Consider the following 23566-nt stretch of genomic DNA (forward strand, 5'->3'; position numbering starts at 1 on the left):
ACGGCATTTTTTGTACATATACAAGTGTTGCTGACACGTAAACTTTATTAACTATGATAACTGTACGGCAAAGCAAACAAAAAATCGTAGAAAACAACAAAAATACATATTTATATATATTTTCGATATCTCATTGCCTAGCAAAGGTGACAGACGGCTGTACCTGTTTTCTGTTTCTCGCTACCGTGGTGCTAATATGATTGATAGCGGCGATTAGTTTAATGGTTTTTGTGTAAACTCCTTTTGTTTCGACATTTCTGATGATTAGACATTCTGTTTGTTCATATAAACAGTATTTTTGTGTGTTCAAAAATAGATTGGCGTCAGAAAATTCTGAACACCACTAACCGAAAATGTGTCTAAATTAGATATGCGCCTAATAGTAGGCCATAACACCGAAATATTACAACATTGTCTTCGAAATAATCTGATATTCCCAAAAGTTTGAAAGTTCAACTTGTTTGACTAGATGGTAAGAGTCATAGGTTAATTCTACATATGTCATTAAGATAAACCAATGCAATGACAAACACGTCACGAAATAATGTATTGGACTTTAAAACTTCGCTTTAACCTTTACTTCACTTTAAAACCACCACTTCAAAGACACAAAAACTATTTTTTGGATAAAATATAAATGAGATGTAAGGTCCATCAACCCAGCGAAATCGATCAGCAGCTCATAGCGAATTATTTGAGTCGACTATCTCTTCGGTCACAGCGAAATCACCGAAAACTTTAAAATCCTTACCTTGATTTCTCTCTGGAGCTCTAGCGCTGATACTATTGATCCTCAGTAAGAGCAGGAGCTGGTCACAAACCAGAACTTAGGCGATCGCAAAATCCTAACCAAAAAAAAGTTAACCGTGAGAGGTCATCCGAACTACTTACACTTAACAAAGTCAATATCGCGGCTTTTGTGGGTGGTCTGACTGGACACTGTCAAATAGGCACTCACTTTACGTTGTACGGCTACATCTTTTGTAGGACGCTCTTTGAGAAAGTTGTATTGGTGAACGCGTGGTGGAATCATCTTGTCACTTTCTCCTTTATTGCCCGACCATTGTCAGACTGAGATTAAAATATTTCGAAAGATATACTTTTGAAGAACTCCTTCGCTGAAATTGATATTAGTCGTCTTAATGAATTTATGGTCAGTTCAAAGCATTTCGTCGTTCTATGAAGTGATAAATTTTGAGGAATACAAAGAACTAATATTTTTCCAAGAGAGATTGAGCGATTTTAGATCAACTCTACGACCTAACCTAACGCTTGGATATATGACAAACCTAAGATATATCAAGCCGTCCAATCTTTATTATTTCTTTATCTAAATCAAAGAAAACGATCGGCTTATTTATCAACAATGGGAGAAAGACCAGTGTAATTGATTTTCCAGATGTTGTTCTGTTTCAGAAACCAGTTGTAAAACATATAAAATATGAGAGCATACTACCGCGATGACCCCACGAAGATGACTATTTTCAGGCTATGACACATAGTAAAGTCAATTTATAAAAGAATATTTTATGTGGAGCCTTTCTACAGTAAGATTTTCAAGACAAAACTACATTAGATAAAGGTTGAAGGTTGAAAATAAAATCTTAACCTCACAGGGTCTTTACTCAAATGAGAATACATGATTTATAAGTCGTTTATTGGGAAAGCTGATATGAAAGAGGATGGGGCTATGTGTATAAGTTCACGCAAGGAAAAAAATATGGAAGACGTAGCTATTTTGAAAACTTTTCTCACGAAGAACTAGAAAAGAGTGGGTTTCACATAAAGTTTTGAGATAGGCCACAGCAAAGAAAAGTTCATTCGCTCTATCGAGGTGTTGGATCATAAATTATTTACTCCAAGGGCACTGAATGATACAAATGTGCAAGTTCTGTGAAATCCAAGTGAAACACATATATCGCTAAACACCACAATAAAATCAAAGCAAATATTATCAAAATGGTGAAGACAGCCGTAGCTACCACATCCGTTTGATGGTGAAACTGTCAGCCAGTCAATCAATCAATCAGTTATTCAACATTGCTGCTAAATTGCCATTTTTTTCAACCGTGTGAGTAATAATTATTATAATTTGCTATTGATTTATTTTACAAGCACTACTATATTTAAGACTAAAAAACGACGGTTTGGTGTGGTTTGTGTGCCGATGGTCCACATTTTTTCTAAAATTATGCCGTCGACATTTGGTTTTAACAAGAGAACGCCACTTCCCACAAATGGCACCAATCAGTGGATTTATTGAGTGAACAATACGTCGAGCAGATAATTTCACGTTTTTGGCCGGTCGATTAGCCACCAAGATCGTGTGATATTCTTGTGAGGATATGTGATATCCCGCTTCGATTCAGTCCTTCACGTGTGTCATTTGTCAGTTACCAGTCGAAATGCTCGAACAAGTTATCCAAAATTGGACTCAATGGATGTACCATCTGACACGTAGCCGCGCCCAACATTTGAAAGAGATAATATTCAAAAACTAAATGGGAAAGAATGTTCTTTCGAATGATAATAAACATTTCCAATTAAATTTGAGATTTCTGTGTTTTTTATGTAAAAAAGTAGGGAACCTCGAATTGGATCACCGTTTATATTCGATGTATAAATTAAACACTATCCATAAAAAGACATATTTCTTCAAATATCGCCATATATTAAGGAATCGTCTCAAAATGTTTACGTTCGACCAAACCCCAATAAAACATTCCCTCTACCGAACAGCAATACAAGCACATATCTTTTACAAAATTTTAAGTTATTCGTATATACTTTCCGCTACGGCTACTATCTTATTTTCACTGCTTGCCGGACGTCCTCTATTCGGTCGAATATTATCCAATAACGAATGCTGGGCCACAAGATGAGTGAAGGTTTTGCGAATAGTACGCTTCCACCCCGACTGTACTTCGCAGCGTGCACGCACCGACTGGATTCGGTAGAAGACGTTCCTAGCTAACGAACGAGCGGCTGGTCAGATTAAATTCTGTGTCAAACTCGGTAAATCTGCAACAGAGACGTTTGATATGATCAAGCAGGCTTACCCAGATGTTGATTTAGCAAGAATTGGTGTTTTTCGGTGGTACCAGGCCCCTGTTTGGAGGGCTGGAAAGATGTCGCTGATTAAGTGAGCCAATCCAAAAGTAAAAACGATGCTCATTGTCTTTTTTGACATCAAAAGCCTCGCCGATTGGAGGTTGCACCACGATAACGCACCGGCTCACACCGCCTTTCTTTTGAAAAGCTATCTAACCAAGGCCGGCATCCCAACGTTGCAGCAGCCGCCCTACAGCCCAGGCGCTAACGTATCTCCGGTGCTTCACGCCTGGGCCAAAGCCAACATGTATTTTTCTCGGCTTCTGGGAGTAGATACACTGGCAGCGAACGGGTGAAGCCTTTCCTTTTTCTGTAAAAAGTTATCCTGTTTGAATCGCTGATGGATATTTATTTAGTGGTGAGTATTTATTTTTAAAATTCGCACTCCTACCGTTAAACTCCAGCATTGATAAAAATGTGTGACTGAAAGAGTTGACAATTAAGCAAAATTTTTAAATTTAAAAAACGGAGTGCTTTTATGTACTTTCTTGCGCAAAACCAACACTTAGTCAATGTTTTGGTTACTGTATCTATGACCTACACAAGTATATTATTTAACAAATTAGTTTGAAAGAAGGAAATCAATATTCGCGCGCAATACCGGCGTGTTATGGAAATAAGATTGTGATAGGACCTGTGAGAACTTCAAGGTTATGCAAAACCTAATAATCCGAATCTGAAGCTAAAACCCCAAAATAATTCACTTGTGTTAATTATTTTCATATCAGGAAACGTTACATTACAAATACCTCGGTCTTAATAACTGCGAAATGGGCACGGATAGGAGCTGCATTGGCTTCTTGTGTTCCACTACTGGACTGTTGGACTTCAGATCAACTTAAAAGCATTAGTCAACAAGCAGCAGCTGTGCAGTGCCAAGCTCTTCGCTTTCTACAAAGTGCACCTTGCAATGGTTGTATGAGTTCCAACTGGATCATGCAGTGATATTGAATATTTTGCCGTATGACAGAAGCATCAGCTGTTTGGAAGAAGATGAGATAGAACCATCAAAACACTCCTTCCTTGAATGTGCCGCTTTTGTCAGACCATGACAAAAAGATCTCGTATCTCATACTTTTAGACATCTAATAATGGTAGACATTAAATGGCGGCAATAGATATAAAACACCTAAGCAGGCTCCTAACCTAATTTCTAGTATGTATTTAGCTTCTTCTAGAAGGGAGATAACAATAGTTAGAACATCAAACATAGACTCAGCTTACCCTACCTGCTGAGTTATATATATCGAAAATCTCGCTATAATCGGACCCCCTCTAAAAAATTATTTTGGGCCATTTTGGCATAACCAATATTTAACACTTCCCTTTGGGAACCAATAAGATAAGTACATTTATTTTTCAAAATTTTCATTTTTATTAATTAGCCAAAAATACGTTACATGTACTATATACATATGTGTATATCTAAGGTATTACATTTATTTACTTAAGTTAGGCTTGGCTAAGCTCCTCCTATTTTTTGACCTGGCCGTGAAACGTATATATATATATACATGTGTTCACGAGCCTATTATTTGTTAAAGCTTAGTGATTTGTAATGTCTATCTCAGGTAGTTTGTTACATAAATTGTTTGGTTACGCCCCTAAGCACTTAAACAGAGGCCTAACGTTTATTATCATCCTTTTATTTTACTAATGAGGCTTGCTCAACTTTCTTCAAAAAGGGTCCATTCTTACAACAAAGCAATTCATTAGCGCATTTTAAAAGTTACACAAAATGCGAAACATATAGAAAATTAACGTGACGGTTGACGCAACCGACTGAAGCCAAACATATGTTGTTGTTTTCTCGGAATATTGAGCTATAAAATGGTTCGCTATCGTTGGTCTTCATTTCAAGGTAAGATCCCCTGCTAGACTCTAACGTATAAATAAGTTTTCTTCTAGAAGGCCCTGCATCACATTCAGTATTTTGAGAGAACTTCTAAGGCTATTTCTACTTAGCTTTGTATTACCCTCTCCCAAATAGTTAGAATCTTCTTCAAATAAGGTGTTTTTTCTTTTAACAAATTCACAAATATGTATATAGCATAGAATGTGAGGAAATATACTATACTGTTCGATCTTTAAAATTTGAATGCTATGTTATAGTATTTTCGAAATTCATAAGAGTTTCTCAAAATAAATATTTGATGTATTGATCTTTATCATAATGAAACAATTATTAGTAATTATGACAAGGTCAAAAATATTTTTATTTTTCTCGATCTATCTAATTGCTATGAAAATTAGTTATGTCTAAGAAACATACCCTCGGCGATAACCGCGTAAACAGTGTATACACCAAAGAAGAAACCTACCTTACTCACTTGTGGCATGGCCTTCAAAATTGTGTGATTTAACACTTCAAAATATCAGACAAATGATTTGCTTACTCCCGCTATCGAACTTAGCTACAGAAAAATACACATCTATATGTATAGATCATAAAGCTAATCCCCGCACGAAAACTAACGCAGGAACACTCCTAAATACAGCTAGCTGCGAATTTTTTATTAATAAAACAAAAACGGTTTGGAATATCAATTAAATTCTATATTCCTGTTAAAGTTCATTAGATGTCATTATGTATAGAACTCGATTTCTTTTGCATGGCCACCACGGCCACGTTTGCAGAAGTCCAGACGCTGAACCCAATTTTCGACGGGTTTCAAGCAGAAATCGGCCGATACTGCTGCAATTTCACGTTCGATTTTCGTGCGAAGTTCATCAATCATCACTGGCTTGTTGGTTCCACAGGAAATAGTCTAACGGCGTCAATCGCACGACCGAGTCGGCCAATTGACTGGGCCATACATGATCTTGATCATCACGGAAGAAGTACAGCCCAATGACGCCACTGACCCATAAACCGCACCAAGCCGTAATTTTTTGGCATGCAATGGTCACATAAAATAAAAATAGTCGTAGGAGCCAAAAAAGGAATTTATGAGTGGCAACCGACCGTGACGAAAACATTTTTTTATGAATACCAAAAAAAAACAATCACTTTCAAGAAGATTGCTATTTAGAACAAGTAAGGAAGGGCTAAGTTCGGGTGTCAACGAACATTTTATACTCTCGCATGATAAAGTGATAATCGAGATTTCATTATCCGTCATTTACATATTTTTTTATTTTGCTGTAAAATTAATTAGATTAGTAGTTCCTGATCGAGCTTAGCCCTTATTTAGCAGCCTAATTTATTATATATTATAATAGTGTCAGATATCATTTCTTACTTGATCTAATCAGCTTTAGATTGCTCTAATAGATATCAGATAGTGTTATCGGTTATGTTCGATTTTGAGCATCTTGTCCGTGCAATATTTTCAGAAGAAAACACCAACGACACATCGCGAATTTATTTCCGTCTTTTTTCTCATCCTCCCTCTTAATTTTCTTTTGTTCGTGTTATCTTTATAAAAGCTCGTGAATTGTTTCGTTTTAATAATTGATAAAGCCCTTTTAACAATAGAATCATTACCTAAGCTGAATAAATCTCCTTAGTCAGATAAAAGGATGATAATAATGAGGAGCAGACGAACCACCTATTTTGTAAATAAACCCTTGAATTGTAAACCAATAACACACTTCTTAAACAATACGTACGCAGGTACCTCTATGTATATTTTGTTAAACAATGGGCTTCCGCACCGCAGGTACCAAATTTTACCTCTTCGACTCACACAATGGACCCACATATATCTGTACAAAATTTTACCTGCTCGACCTAACGCCGAATAGTATAAATATGAAGAACTTTTCCACTCAACATCATTACAATATCAGTTCCTGACACTGAAACATCAACACTTTCAACAACTTACAATTGTGGAACTATCCCTAAACGGCAGTGCAAATATTAAAATGGAAGACAAATCGTCGGAATTGTCAAATATGGACTTATCTCTGAACAACAGTGTGAATATAAAAATGAACAACGAGTCCTCAGAACTTACAATTATGGATCTATCTCTGAACGGCAAAGCGAATATTAAAATGGAAGACGAATCGTCGGAAGTAGCACTCGATTTACGAAAACCCAACGTAAAGCGCCGACGTGAATTTGAAAAGCAATTCAATCGTGAAGAGAAAAAATTAAAATTGGACGAAATCATTCTACCAGACCAAGAAGAGACACCGCGCAATGAAGTAGACACAGCAACGGTACAGAATTTACTTTACCTTAATATGCTTCAAACAATTATGCAAACAATACGTATGATGAGAGAGCCGGTTAACACTGAGTTTCAATCGGTGTTATCGCATCCAATGAGTAACGACAATGTTGAAGGCGATTATAGAATAATACCATGCACAAGTATTAAAGCAGAGCCAATAAACTTAACGAAGACCTCTACCACAGGAAACTCGTTCGTTGAGACACTATCGTCTTCGTCGATGCAATCAGGGCCTGTCATAAATCAAGCCCCACATGTCAGTGAGGGCATCATCATTAAACAAGAACCGACGGATCAGGAAAACATATCTCCTAATGTTTCGAATACGGATTACCAAAGCTTAAGTCCAGAGAATGAGGAATCGCCTGATGTTGAAATAGGTCCATATGGCACACGTGTTTCTAAAAAAGATTTGGCGAAAATAAACGGTATGGATGTTTCAATAGCCACGCGGACACTATTGACTTTAATCTTTGACCGGCAGACTTTAGCGACACACACACTCAGTGGCAAACCCTCGAACAGATTTTTGAAATCTAACCGCCCACTAAAGCCTCAACTAGACCAATTTAAAGTAGCAGACATAACATATTATGTGAAGCGAGTGTTCAACTGTGCGGAGCCAGACATACGACACACAATTACTATGAAGTGTGCTGAAATCGACAGAATTGTTAAAAAGAGAAGATTGTCCAAGACTAATTTAGATTAGTTTGTGTAGTATCCTAAATAAATATTATATGTTATTGTATGTTTTTATATATGTAAGAGTAGAAATATATAAGAGTAGATTTTGTATTGATTAATAAAATATGAATAAGTCAAAAAAAATTGTGATAATATGAAGATTCTTTCTACATAATGTCATCGACAAAGTTCCGCAAAATAAGTGTATAATGTATTAGATAAGCCTGAGGGCTATTTTTTGCAGTAAAAGTTATTCGGTTCTTCGTTTATATGTCAAAATAACTTATTTAACTTCCTTAGGTTGGGTTCTTCGTTCGTTCGTCAGTCCGTCCCTACGTGCCATAAGTGTGGTAAAAAGGATAAAGTGGATTTTGTGCGTCAATTCATTACTATGGATAAGGCTTGGATATATCACCTTGATCCTAAATCAAAACAAGAGGCTAAAGTGTGGTGTGAACCTGGTGATTCGGCTTCGAAACGAGTTCGTGTTAGGAAATTGGCTAAGAAGGTTATGACATCCGTTTTTTTGGGATGCTAGAGGAATTTTGTTTGTGAATTACTTGCAAACTGGTAAAATAATTAATTTTGAATATTTTTCCAACTTTTTGGACCAATTGAAGGCCAATCAGGACAATGTATGCGTGGCGAGCGTTTTTCATTAAATGAAGAGGTCATAAAAGCTGTTGAAGCATATTTTGTAGACCTTTTGGGATTCTGACTTCCGGGATAGAATCCACAGATTGGATGATCATTGGAGCAAGTATATTAATATTCAGTAAGATTATACTGAATAATAAAGTTCATTTTGAATCATGAACTTGCGTTTTTTCTTATCAAACGGCAAAACTTATTGAATAACCTGGTATTTACCTTTCTCTTGTGCTATTCTAACCCTACAGAGTATTATAGTTTTGTTCACCTAACGGTTGTTAATACCACCTAAAGCTAAGCGAGACAGATATAGTGTTACATATACTTATATAAATGAAGGGGGTGACGAGAAAAGTTGAAATCCGGTTAACTGTGTGTCTGTCCGTTCGTCTTCTGGGCGACTTTGCACCGCATATATCGGCCAATATGTGAGTTACCCCTTATGAACATGAAAGAGCCTGTTTTACTTATAAGAGTGCATCTTTGTGTCTCAAATAGAAAAATTTGAGAGAAAACTCCTATATAACTAATATCAGGATTTTCGAACCTCCGGCTCGTTTTACTCTATATGATTGGTTTTACACTTTAAAACTATTTCCCTGGCTTTGATTCCTGCAAGTTGCAACGGTATAAAATATTCAGTTGCACCAGAACTTAACTCTTCCTTACTTGTTATATATATTTTTTAAGATCAGGAATAATAATATCTCTCCTGCCAATATGTACTCTCAAAACTTTTGGAAAAACTGTTTGCTGTGCGTATTAACAACATTATTGAAGAGAGAAAGCTGATACAGATACATTAGTTTGGCTACTGACCAAGTACATAGAATAACTCGACTCATTGAAAAAGCCTTTGAAGGAAAAAAGTTCGAAGTGACAGAGCGCCATCCCCCAAAATACCATTAATCTCACGGAAAGTTTCTCTAGCGGATGGGTCTAAACCGGCGGTTGGCTCTTCTTCAGTAACCAAAGAGCATGGCATATTGGAGTCCGAGTTCAATGTGTTTGGGATATTCGATGAGTTTAGCTCTCCGATTGACTCTTCCTCAGCTGAAGAAGAATATAATGTCGCGGAAAGCAAGATTTCTACATCTAAGGTTAAGTTCAATACTTCAATTTGCCTTTCTGTTACCAGCGGCGTTGAGAACGATGTTTCTACGAGTGATTTTTTTGTACTTAAAATTTTGGATGCGTCCAATTCGTCCATTTGCTCTTCTTTAATAGCTGCTATCATTTGCATTAACGAATAAGTTACTGCCTCAATGAACGAGTACTCTATATTTAAGGTATTTCAAGTCTCTCAAATCGTTATGTGGCTCCTGTCTAATGACTGACGTTCTAAAATGTTCGTGTGGTATCTGTATCATCGGTATTTCTACTGCATTTCGTGGAGTTTCTTCCGGCTTTGGTGTTGTGGTTCCGTCCAGTTTAATTTTTTTAACTTCACCATCGAATATATTTTCAATTTCTCTTTGACGTTTTAGTTTCAGATCTGTTGTTGATAAATGGTCGTCACGTATTTGTTGACGGCGCAATAATTCACTTTCTGCTGAGATAGTTAATTTAATATTCATTTTGCTGTTCGTGGATAGCCTCGTAGGCCTGTGGCGTGGTCTTATCTTTTTAATAAAGCTAAATTCTTGAAAATGGCATTACTCTATATGCATTTTATTTCTTCTCAAAAACCACATATCTTAAAAAACACCCTTTATATGCGCAAATCCACAGGCAATTAAGCGATTTAAAAATTTACAAATTTTTTATCAACCCTCACCGTCATTCCCATACATCCAGCGAGCAGCCAATTTACCAACACCAGCAACAACAACGTAACGCTTGATTGCCTCCAAAATGAAATTAATACATAACACAGCTGCAATAGCTGGCCCTCGACACAATTCAATAACAAAATACCGATGCTTTGCTTTATGGGAGCTTTTAAAATTGATTAGTTGTGGCTGAAAATGTGTGTGTGTGTGCGTGCGAAGTGAGTAAGCAAATTTGTGGGGGAAGAAGGGAAGCAGGTAACCATATATGTATGTGGAATTGAAAACCTAACGGTACACTGATACTCAGCATTTATGCCGTGCAATAACGCTACTTACTTACAAATATGATTTCTGCTATTTCCAAAAGCTGACTGCGGGCACAAGCATACAAACACACAAGAGAAATGAGTAAGCGAAATGAAAACAAATCAAATAATGACGGAAATATAAGCGAATAAAGGTAAATACAAACACAAAACAGGGAAATAACTGTAATTTGTTTCGCTTTAAATTAACAAGACCGACTGAATTTGTGCGTGAGTGGCGTTGGGTGGGCATAGCGTATACGCAACAATTGTTTTCATGCATTTTAAATGAACACTGGTCTTGAAAGGTTGGTAGATGCAAGGTTGTACATATGTATGCTTGTGTCCTTTTTTGTACGCGTGTACATATTTGGGTGAAAATATGATTTTCCAAAACCAGCGCAACTGCTGGCTGCCACAAGCTGAATTTTTATGAAAAAATATTCACATGACAGTGAGAGACTACGCTCTTTTCAAGGCTACAATTGCAATCGGACAAGTTCATATGTCAGTGTCTGAAAGAAGGTGATTCTCAAATATGAAATTTATTGAAAATAAGTATAACTCGATAATATCACATATTTTAATTATTTATAATTGAGTTTGAGCGTTCAGTTTGTATGGCAGCTATATGCTATAATGGCCCGATTTGAATAATTTGTTTGGAGTTTATAGCACTCTTTTAGAGAATGATCCGTGCTAAATTTCGTGCAGATGTCTCGTCAAATAAGAAGCTTTTCCATATAAGGACTTCAGTTTGATCGGCCAGTTTGTATGGTAGATATATGCTATAGTTGTCCGAACTGAAAAATTGCTTTGCAGGTTATAGTGATACCTTAAATAATAATCTGTGCCAAATTTCCTGAAGATATCTCATAAAAAAAAAAAAATTGAATACAAGAGCTTGATTTTGGGCGGTCAGTTTGTATGGCAGCTATATGCTATAGTGGTCCGATCTGAACAATTTTTATGGAGATTGTAGCGAGGCTTTAGATAATAATATGTGTCAAATTTCCTGAAGATATCTCGTCAAAAAAGAAACTTTTCCATACAAGGACTTGAGCTTGGTCGGTCAGTTTGTATGACAGCTATATGCTATGGTGATCTGATATCAGCGATTCTGACAAATAAACAGCTATTTGGTGAGAAAAGACGATGTGAAAAATTTCAGATCTATATCTCCAAGACTGAGTGAACTGTACGTACATTTTAGGTGCTCAGGATAAAAAAATTATTAAATTTTTTTTATCCATAAACGATTTTTTTTTCACCACCCTAATGTTCATAACATCTATTCATAAATAATGTATTTTTTGTTAGCAATTTCATGACGGGAATGCAATTTGTGCGCCGCTAATCGGCATATATAAACACTCAACTCCTTCCTCGATGAACGTCAAAATGCGCTGATGTGTGCGTGAGTGACATCACTTTTGGTTACAAATTATTTTCCATCAACTTAAGAGTTGTAAAATTCCATAAAAACGAAACAAAGGCAGCTCAGGGCAAACATATATACATACATATATACATACACGCATACATACATACATACACACATTCATACATACATACATGTCCGTCAGCGTCATTTATGTATACGTCAAGCTCGTTTTTTGTCCCCCCTCGCTGCACGCAAAGCAAATGAAATCTGTTGTAGTGGGATTACCGCAAATAAAAAAGGTCATGACCCTCAAAGGTTCAAAAGGTAAAGCTTAAAGGTCTTAATGGCAGCTTGAACGCCAACAACGCCCTTGAACTGACACGCCTACACACATGTCTTTTGGTTAAGCGCATACGCTTTATTATTGTTATTATGTAAAGTAATTCTATAACGGTCTTTGTAGTTGCAAAAAAAAGATTTGTGAATGGCATTTGCGAAAACTTAGTTCAATAGTTTGACAGCAAGACTTTATTTTAAGAGAAGGCTGACAAAAAATGGATTTAACCCTTTTCACTCAAAAATATATACATATTTACACATGTGATAACAACAAAGATTTTTCAATTCGTTCTACTGCGACTTATTTCAAAGGAAAGGCATTTCAAAAATGTTTCAGGTACTCGGAATATGTTGTCTGCATATTCCTTTTGATCTCATAATCAAAAATTAAATAAATTACAAGTCAAGAGTAAGCAAAAGTATAAATGAATAGTCTATGCAATCTGTAAAGTAAAAAGGAGATCTGATATCTTGATGGAACTTACTACACATGTTCCTCAGCAGTATGAGCAGGTAGATACTCCAGATAGGCATAATCGGGCTAATTATACCGTCGACGTGTCCTTGCAGTCATCACGGTGGGTGAACATCTAGCCCCGATCCACATCAAATAGGAGTTTTTTAACATTTGGTTTATTTGCGCCCACGCCCTGACGAAAGAGAAGGACGTTGTGACCAAAGATGTCTTCTATGAGCGCTTGGAGCGCACCTATGAAAGCTGCCCCCGCCACAATGTCAAAATCGTGCTTGACGACTTTAACGACAGGGTGGGCAAAGAATATATTATATATTTGGCACATTGGTCGGTAAATTAAGCACCCATGATGAAATATCCCTAAATGAATTGTTTTTCATTGCTATCTGTGCGAAATATCACATCAAAATAATTATTAGTGTTTAGCATACCACGTTCTGGGCGGCCATCAACATCAGCTGATGATGAAAACGGCAATAAAATAAAAGAATTATTGCTTGAGAATCGACAATTAAAAGTCAGAGATCTTTCTTACATCGTTGGAATATCGTAAGGATCAGTGAAAACCTTTTAAAAGATCATTTGGGCTTAAAAAAAGTAAAAGCACGATTGCTTAGCGTGAAATAGCGTCGCGTTAACGTCTATGAAACAATGCTTTCCGACCATCCGCATGTCATGACACATATTTCTATTGGCGATCAGTCTTGGATCTATAGTTGCGACGTGCAAACAGACAATTAATCGGCTGAATATCGTGGCAAAGGTGAGCCGAAGCCGAGAAAACTACGTCAAAGCAGATAAAAAATCAAGATTATGTTGAGAGTTTTCTTTGATTATCGAGATTTGGAGCAATCCGTATTCCTTCCGACCGGCCAAAGTGGCAACAGGGTAGGCTATTTGGATGACATGCGTCATTTTAGCGAACCTACATGTAACAAGAGGCTGGAATTATGGGAAGACAACTCTTGCTGTTATCCCGGAAATTGACTTTAATAACTGTTTCGAGGATCGGAAAAAATCTTGACACAAGAGTATTGTGATTACTTTGAAATGGACGACAAACAGAACTGTTGAAAAATACATTTAGAATTTAAAATTTATGAACAATGTGCTACTAAATACTATTTTTTGCTCATAGTACATAGTTCATAAGTTTCGTGTATAATTAAAAATTAAAGTACTGGAGTGGATGTGTGATGATTACTCCTTCCAGTAGTATATATTCACAACAGATATTATATTCAGAGCAAAATAACAAAACTAATGGAAAAGTTAGTCATATTTAAAAAAAAAAAAAAGAAATTTTACAGCAAGCCTGTAATTAGCGCATGTACTTCCATTCCGCATGCAATTGACTCTGACCTATCGATATCCCCACATTTCCACGGCTCTTTCGCGCTGGCTTTTCCAGCTTGAGATTTATCTTAGTTAAATAAATCCCAGCACACGGTGATGGCTTTTATATGCCACGCACATACAAATGTTACGCTTTTTTTTATTACAACAGCTATTTGTTGTTATTGCTTTCTAATCCATACCCATACCACACACACACGCCTCACCGGTGTGGCACCTGACTTATTGGCCTTTTGTGTTTTCATTGTTTCCCTTGCCAATACAACTTTATCTTCAATCTTTGGCAAATGCATATGATAACTGTTGCTGCTATGTAGTTGTTGTTGTGCCTGTTATTTCTTTGTTTAGCGCTGGCAGTGCTTAAGACAAAAGCTTTCCTTATAGTTAAGCAAAATCGCTCACTACACGTGTACTCGTATCTCTCCATTTGTCTTCAGTGAAGTGGAAGCTCTTTGTGCTAAGCCGTCTTATGCACAAACAATGCGGTTGTGTTTGTGTGTGTTTGCATGTGCCTGACAAACGTTAATATAACGGTAGTGTTTGCTTTTGCTTTAATTAAATGTTAAAGTTTCTTTATTGTTCGCTTTGGGAATCTATTAAGTAGTTGAAGGTGTTTCTTAGTGGGCGCAAATCAGATTTAATTTCGAAGTTTTGCGCGCGAGAAAATGAAATGAGTAGGGGAGCCAAGTATTATCAGATATATTTATTGTTAATGTGCAATATGAGCTCAGATTGAATGTAAATTCGATTTCGTAACATTTTGCCAAAAAACAACGTTTCATATGAGGTCAGTGAGTATTTTGGAAAATGCTAACACTACCGACAAGGTGAAAGTGTAGTTGCCACCTGTCTTGAAAATTAAACTGAACAAATTATATATTTATATATTGATTAATTGAAAAAAAAATTAAAAAATATAAATTACAGTTATTCGTAAAATAGGGTTGCCACCTTTTTTAATTTATTAACATATTATATATAATTTTATCATATATTGCATTATCACAAGAACTTCAATAATTAAATTTATCTAAAATAAATTCATATATTTCACAATAAATTCAGCTACATATTTAAATAGAGTTGCCACTTATTCTTAAGCAATCAAATCAAACACAATCAGTTATATAACATACATAATACAGTATTATACCAGAGATATTTTCAGATTACAATAAAACATATAATTATTGGCGAATAGGGTTGCCAAGTTTTCAAAATTTACTATTAAACAAGTAAGCAAGGGCTAAGTTCGGTTGTAACCGAACATTTTATAATCTTCCAAATTACAAAAATCAAAGTCCGAGAAATTCCTTCAGGAAAATATAGGGTTGGGGTAGTATAGTAGTATTGAGTACGGAATTCAGGTCAGATTTTCTCCACAATTTATTTATTTAAGGCACTATGATACACTGTTGTGAGTAAAACACCTTCTCTCATTTTCATTGAGATAACTCACATATTGGCCGATATATTCGGTGCAAAGTTACCCCGAAGTTCGAAAATCTTTATATTCGTCATATGGGGTCTAAAAGAAGTATTGCCTCGATTCAAGGCATTTTTGATACACAGAATTACTATTGTCAGGGAATGATTATCCCTGAATTTCAATTGTATATCTCACGCATTGACATATATTTTCAGTCAAAGGTCATCTATATGTACTGGTCACATTTCCGTGTTAAAAAAACAGAGCTGCCATCATGTTTCAAATTTTAAAAATATATATTTCTGAAAAACTTTGGCATCATGTTAATAATTTGTACTTTCTGACATTCCTTTCAAAAAAAAATATGTAAAAAAATAGAAAAATCAAAAAAGGTTGCCAACTATTATTATATTATTTACATTCGTAAAATTTTGATTTTTTTAATTTTGTAAATCCAAATATTACAGTTAAGCGAACATGTTTTCAACAACATATTCGTAGTATAGCCACCATTTTTTATACTCGAATACGTAGGCTGCTATATATATTTCTGGACTAGGCAACACTAAGTGTTGCCAGGTGCAATCTGACATTTCCATTGGAAAGTTTGACATTTTTTAGCATAACATCACTCAGAACGTTTTGTCATTTAATCGTGAATTGTTTTATTTACAGGGAATTAAAAAATTCATCTCGGCCAAAAAATGGAATTAACTCGTGAACATTTTCGTGCGATCATTTTTCACAACTTTCGACGTGGATTATCACGACAAGAGTGCATCGATGAACTAAAATCTTTGTATGGCTATGAAGCACCATCCTATAGCACTGTGAAAAACTGGTACAACGAATTCAATCGTGGCCGACGCTCGCTCAAAGACGAATTCCGTGAAGGTCGTCCAAAAACAGCCGTTGTGCCAGAAAACATCGATGCCGTACGTGAACTGATAATGCAAGACCGTCATGTACCTTCAGATAGAGGCATGCCTATGCATTTCTCCCACCAGCATACATTCGATATTGCATGAACACCTGGCCGTAAAAAAGGTTTGTTCTCGTTGGATCCCGCACAATTTGACAATCGCTCAAAAAAAGGCTCGTGTGGATTGGTGTAAAAAATGCTGAAAAAATACGATCGCGGTGCTTCAAAAGACGTTTATAAGATCGTCACAGGTGACGAATCATGGATCTATGCGTATGAGCCCGAAACAAAACAGCAATCGACCGTGTGGGTCTTCCAAGACGAGCCAAATCCAACGTAAAAAAAAAAAACAAAAAAATGTTCGTTGATAAATATGCCTATTTACATTATTAGGCCAGAAATATATATAGCAGCCCTCGTATAATTTGACATTCCAGTTATCCTAAATACACCCAGCTAAATAAATATCAAGGCAACCCCATTTTCTTGAATAAGCAATTATAGTAAAATACTTAAATTATACTTTGTCTTGCATTGTACTAATTAAAATAGGGCAGCCATTTGTAACAAATAGAAAAAACTTCTTAAAAAAAATTGGTTTATAATGATATTATTGGCATTATAAAAGAAATGATAAAAGGATTATGATCACAAAAACAGCTCAGGTACACATTGACTATTTCGGTACTCAAATGTAAGTCATGATTAAACTTTATCGGGCATTGTTAGTAAGGGATACTATCATTTCACTTTACTCCATTGTAGAAATTATTGCCTACATTTGGGCTCATTATCCAATAGTTATCCAAGCCACGTACCTATACTATTATAATAATGCGTAAATGGCCCATATTTATTTTTTGACTATATTATAGAAAGAAAATGTAAACTAAGCAGACTCATCAAAGTTTAGAAGTTAAATTGGAGGCTGCTATCACTTCAAACATTCTGCTGATAACCCAGTAGAAGAAAATGAATAAAAAACTTAACAATTCAGGCAATCAAAAGAAATTTATTTTATAAAATAGTAAGTTGAGAACATGCATTATTATCTTTTTCCATACATATAGATTAATATTTTTTTCATTTAGATTTAGATACTTCTCAGTTTCCATGCTTTTTATGAAGCCGGCGAATTGGAGTGAGTAGATATTAGCCACTTCAATAAATTTGTGGCAGGCTCTAAGCATTTTGTCAATATCCGACGGTCCTTTCGATTCATACCTAGAAGTTCTAGGCATCGCAACGGACAAGCATCAATTGCAATCCAAATGGAACTACTCGTGGACTCCCGTCTAAGCGGCATATTTACCTAACCTAACCTTAACTGGATACACAAACAAATAATTTTCGAACACCCACATCTAATTCAAAATACTATATCTGGATTATGGATAAAAATACTATTTCTAAAGTCATACTGAAAGAAAGTTAGCAAGTTCAAGGCCATTCCAAACGTTGTCAGTTGCATTTAGGCTTTCGATGTAACCAATCGAAACGACTAGTCATCGAAAGTGAGACTTGAAAGCCGACTAATATTCGATAAGCATTTAACTTTTATCACAACCATTTTTGTTTAAAATTAACATATTAACGTTGCCTACATTTAGGCGCATTGCATATATATCATCAAAGTCACACACTTCACCACTATTTTCTGCTTAAGCGAATTTTTTACCAATAAATCTTCAGTTTTCGTGCTTTACAACTATTACAGTTCATTTAATTTTCCATTTTCTTCACTTCAACCAAATATCGTTCAATACTCTGCTTTGCATAAAACCTGCAAACTTTACAACTGACTGAAATATTCAATAGACAAAAGTTGCAGCAATTGTATGCTAATTTGCTATAAAATTATTTAACAGACTTAGCAAAAACAATCTCTACTTTCCTCACATTTCCTTGCCGGTAGTCGAAAACTAAAAATATTTTCCAGTGATTGCTTTAACGGGCTCTACCGGAATTTCGAACTAAACAAAAGTGATTTGCCAGCAAAGTTAAGAAAATAGAAAATAAATGTAGAATAAAGCAGGCAGTAACAATAAAGTTGATGAGTAATTTTAATTGCAAAACTCAACAAGTGCAAATGTCGAACTCAAATAGAATGCGCTTGAATATGCTTGAAATAAGTGAAAACTGTAGTTGGTTGAACCGCACTCTAGCCAACATATGCACACAGTCAGCTGCCCAGCAATTTCATTGGTATATATGTATGTAAGTATATTAAGTCCTGAAACTGTGTAGGGAGGCGAAAGTCTGACGAGAGTTAGTTGTTTTAACCGGCGGGAAGCCGAAAAGCATGAAGGTTATGTGAGAATATTTGCATTTCGTGGTGATAAGATGCTTTAACTGTACTTTCAAGTAGTTGTACTTATCCGCTTTGGTTCGCATATTGAGGCATACTTTTTGGCTGGCAAGTGAACTACATTTTCTACCGATCGATAATTAAATTGATGCGATTTAAGCGAGTATTTTGCATTTGTGTTGGATTTGAAATTGTAGGTATCACATAAATTAATATTTGTTGCCTACAATTAAGCGCAATTGGAATATTATCGAGGACACACACCAATGTTGGAACTCATTTTTAGCACTTAAAAGAACAGTTACACATTAACTAAACTATTTTTAACATTTAATTCCAGACCGATTTGAATGAACTTTTCTAATAAAATGTACTTTTTAATAATATTTTAGTATAACATTTTTCGAAAAAAGGATGTACTTAAGAATATAGTATGTAATTAACTAAATCAACATGTTAATATCGATCGCCACGCTTTAACCAGAGTAGCTCTTTAATTAACGTGAATAAGTCTTTTAAGGACCAGTTTTTTACTAAATACCCGCAGGGCATATATACCAACTGCTAATAGAATAACCGATCCGCTTAGGTTACTTTAGAGTTTCAGTCATTTGACATTTCATCACCGTTCGCAGCAACTCGGATGACATATTGAACGACCAGGTGGACTTTACGTTAAGATCTTAAATTGAAAACATACAAAATACAGCTTGTGCAAGAACTGAAACCGCTCGAACTTCCCAAGCGACATCGGTTCGCTATGGCTCTTAAAAAGTTCCAAAAAGATCCGACGTTTTCGATCCAAACTTTGTCTAGCTAAGGTCCATTTCCGGCTCATTGCTTTATAAACAGACAAAACTGCTGCATTTGGGACGAAGAGCAACCCGAAGAGATTCAAGAGCTGCATTTTTGTCCAGAAAAAACAACGGTTTCATGTGGTTTGTGACCTGGTTGAATGATCGGCCCATGTTTCATGAAAAATTATGCGTGTGAGAAGTAATCGTCAATGGCGACCGTTATCGCGCCTTGATAACCGACTATTTGATGCCTGAAATTGAAACTCGTGATCTCGGCGACATTTGGTTTCAACAAGACGGCGCCACTTTCCACAAATTACGAATGATAATAAATATTCTCCATTAAATTTGAAGTTTCTGTGTTTTTTCTTTAAAAAAGTAGGGAGCCTCAAAGTGGATCACCCTTTACAATTTAAAATTATTTCCATGTCAATGGAGAGAACGAATATGTCTTGACTTTTCGAACCCACCGCTAAAGCAATTCATTCCGATTCCAGCTAGATCACCAGAATGAGAGATCAGGTATTTAGTGAGAGTCTTGCAAATTCAGAGCTATAAATGGGAAGTATTGAATTGATTCTACATCGCATTCTTTCGGACAAAGTCTACTGTTGGCATCTGGCCAGATTTCTAGCCTTAGTGAATAGTTGCCAATGAACAAGGACCAGTCAGGTCAACTAAAACTTTAAATAAATAAAAGCTGTCGAGAGCAACAAGTTGCTTAGGGTTCATTTCATACCATTCTGGGTCAACAAAAGTTTGCGACCGCACAAAAACTGACGGAGGACCAGTGCTCGCTGAGTGATAAACAATCTACCAGTAAATAGAAAGCAGTTATTGGAAATTAGAAATGTGGGCCTGCATTTCCTTATATATATGGAGGTTTCATTTATTACAACCAGTGGCGGATCCAGAAAATCTTTCTGGGGATGAGGGGTTTCCATTCCAAAAAAATTTTATATTGATGTTATCTCGACAATGTTTCAGAATTTGTATTACAATCTCAGACATTGGAAGGTTTTTTCACTTAAACAGCGCTTCCCTCCGTGGATCCGCCACTAAATAAAACTAAGAAGAGAAATTGAAAGAACGCCTTTGGTGCACAATCAGTAATTCTCCACTAATTCTCATAACTTAGCTTTGTTCATTTTATTAAGCAAATTAAACTATTTTAGTTTACCTGAAACCATCTACTAAGCACTTTTGGCTCACAAGGTGACTTTCTTGAAATAAGTCTCATAAAAATGTATACAGTCTCAGGATTCAATTACGTATGTAGTAGAACACAACTAAAGTTATGGTTTTTTCTCATCCATATCATCCTGATTTACGCCTTCATTCACCTACAACATACAGTAAAAGTTTCGCCAGCCTTACAGTACGCTACATTTTAGATCGATGAGCAACTTTTCTCATTTCTTAATTATCCGTTAATGCATCCCTACACACGTTCATACCAAATACTTTATTTTGTTTTCAGAGAGAGCGCATTTCAATTTGGCTTCTTTTCGCTCCTCTTTGTTTTTCTTTCTCAGATTTTTCAACCAACTTTTTGTTCTATTTTTTATTGCACTACTTTGCCATGCAAGCATTTGAAGTAGATTTTTCGCTTTCGCTGCAGAAAAACTTTATCGACAAAAGTAATGAGTGGAGGGCTATTGGTGAGCCAGTGAAAGGATGGTGGTGTAAGAATAATATGTATACAGATGTAAGGGAAGAGAAAATAGTGGAAGGAGCAGAAAATGGTTCAAAGTGCGAATAACAAAAGCGGGAAGCAAAGGAGAAAAGTGCAAGTGCAGCGAGAGTATAGTGTTTTGAATATGCCTATTCAACCGGAATTCAAGTAAACAACAAATAAAACTAAAATGAAGTTTCAACTAATTAAGCATGCATCTTTAGTAATCGTTATTAACCAAAATACTAATATTTTCAAGAAGTCCGAATAGTTGATTAGCACGAGCGCCGTTCCTAAATATGTTCAAAAAGAGCTAAAAATTAGTTGCATTGGGTCAATACTTCCTTTAGCTCCCATTAACTCAATACAAAGATTTTCGATTTTTCAAGTGGCTTTATGCCGCACATTTCGACCAATGTTTTTTTTTACTAATAACAAAAAGTTTTCCGCAATTATTTTTTTTTTTTTTTCATTCAGCAACATTCTTTGTGAAGATATGTAGATCAAAATTTATCAAAATAGCATTAGCAAAACTGTGTCCAAGCAGATTCTTCTTCATTACTTTGGATCAATTCGTTGAGCTTTCACTTCTATTACTTAGCTTAACATAAGCTAGGATATGTCGATTGTAGATGCTTCATGATTCTATGATCAAAGGGAATGGGTAAACCAGATTTTTTTTTTATTTTGTTAAACCAAGTGTCTCCTGCTAGTACTTAATACATGTATGTATATGTCATATAACATCTGAAATATTTAAGTCTCCATCAAAACGTCGGAGGTCCTGTAGAAGACTCACATAAATGATAGCGTAATCCTCATATCTAAAATTTTGCACACTTCTTTTTTATTTGTTAAAATATCTTCACGAAATTTGGCCTAGGTCATCATTCAAGCTATCGCCTCGCCATTTTGAAAAATTATTGAAATCGGCTAACTATAACATATAGCTGTCATACAAAATGAACGATCAAAAGTAAGTACTTGTATGAAAAACTTTTTTATTTGTTAAGAAATCTTTACGAAATTTGGCCTAAGTCATCATTCAAGCTATCGCCATAACATTTTAAAAAATGATTGAAATCGGCCAACTATAACATATAGCTGTCATACAAAATGAACGATCAAAATTAATTACTTGTATGAAAAACTTTTTTATTTGTTAAAATATCTTCACGAAATTTGGCCTAGGTCATCATTCAAGCTATCGCCGTAACATTTTAAAAATTTATTGAAATCGGCCAACTATAACATATAGCTCCCATACAAAATGAACGATCAAAATGAAGTTTTTTACAGAAACCTTTTCATTTGTGAAGGATATTCGACTTCGGTGCAACCGCAGCTAACGTTTATTCTTGTTTTTATTAATTTTTTACACTAAAATACAAAACATATCTGTTATTTGTATCAAAACGCTTAATAAAGCAATGGTCGTTAAAAGTTATCCGATTTAATTTTCTTCGTATACAAGAAAACTTCGTTTGCACCTTAGTTGAACATTCCGAAAAGTTTTCTTTACAACACTTTTCTTCCATAACTCTTTTTCACACACGCATGTACACTAATACACGCACACAAAATGCACCACTTAATAGCAACGAAATGTCATTACGGCGCGCACACTTCAACGGTGTAAAGTGCCGTTAATGGCAGGTCTTAAATATATACAATATGTTGCAGCAACATACATAGTATCTTACATACACATACACATATGACTTGCTGTTGTTGCTCATTTTTATTGAGTGCCAATATATGCGCTATGGTCATTGATTACTCAAGTTGCCATGCACTTGCGTTTGCTTGCAATTTCTCAAACTCACCACATGAGTGACACCACTACATACATATTTACAGCACACACACATGCACATGTGCGCTGGCTATACAAAAGCAGCGCGCTGTCATTCTATGTTCCTTCACTTACACCTTTCTCTCTTTCACATACCTTCCTCTATTGACCACTTCTTCTTTAGGTTTTTTCTTTGTCAATTTCTACTTCTTTCCTCCACACTTAGGTACTTACTGCACTAAAATATATTATTATCGATCGTTCAATCAATTTCATTTGCTCTATGTCAAATACTTTAACGATTACTTATGGTTTGGACGCTATTTTAGTCGGTCGCTGTCTCCTCAGTCTCACTTGCGTGCCGCCCGCAACTACG

The 23566-nt window shown here is 35.7% G+C and overlaps 2 protein-coding genes across 2 annotated transcripts in view; one reads left to right on the forward strand and one right to left on the reverse strand.

Moving 5' to 3' along the window:
* LOC115066120 (uncharacterized) overlaps positions 1 to 23566 on the reverse strand; it is a 184096-nt gene that overhangs the window by 90272 nt on the left and 70258 nt on the right. The gene's annotated exons all lie outside the window — the stretch shown is intronic.
* On the forward strand, positions 6524 to 9266 carry LOC115066677 (uncharacterized). The gene has a single exon (XM_029553373.2). The coding sequence runs from the start codon at positions 6982 to 6984 to the stop codon at positions 8005 to 8007; it is 1026 nt and encodes a 341-aa protein (XP_029409233.2). The 5' UTR covers positions 6524 to 6981; the 3' UTR covers positions 8008 to 9266.

The sequence above is a fragment of the Bactrocera dorsalis genome, chromosome 3, assembly GCF_023373825.1.
Source record: "Bactrocera dorsalis isolate Fly_Bdor chromosome 3, ASM2337382v1, whole genome shotgun sequence".
NCBI classification, from domain to species: Eukaryota; Metazoa; Arthropoda; class Insecta; order Diptera; family Tephritidae; genus Bactrocera; species Bactrocera dorsalis.

Excerpts from the sequence above, each read along its gene's own strand:
- LOC115066677 (XM_029553373.2), top strand. The coding sequence starts at position 6,982 with ATGGAAGACAAATCGTCGGAATTGTCAAATATGGACTTATCTCTGAAC.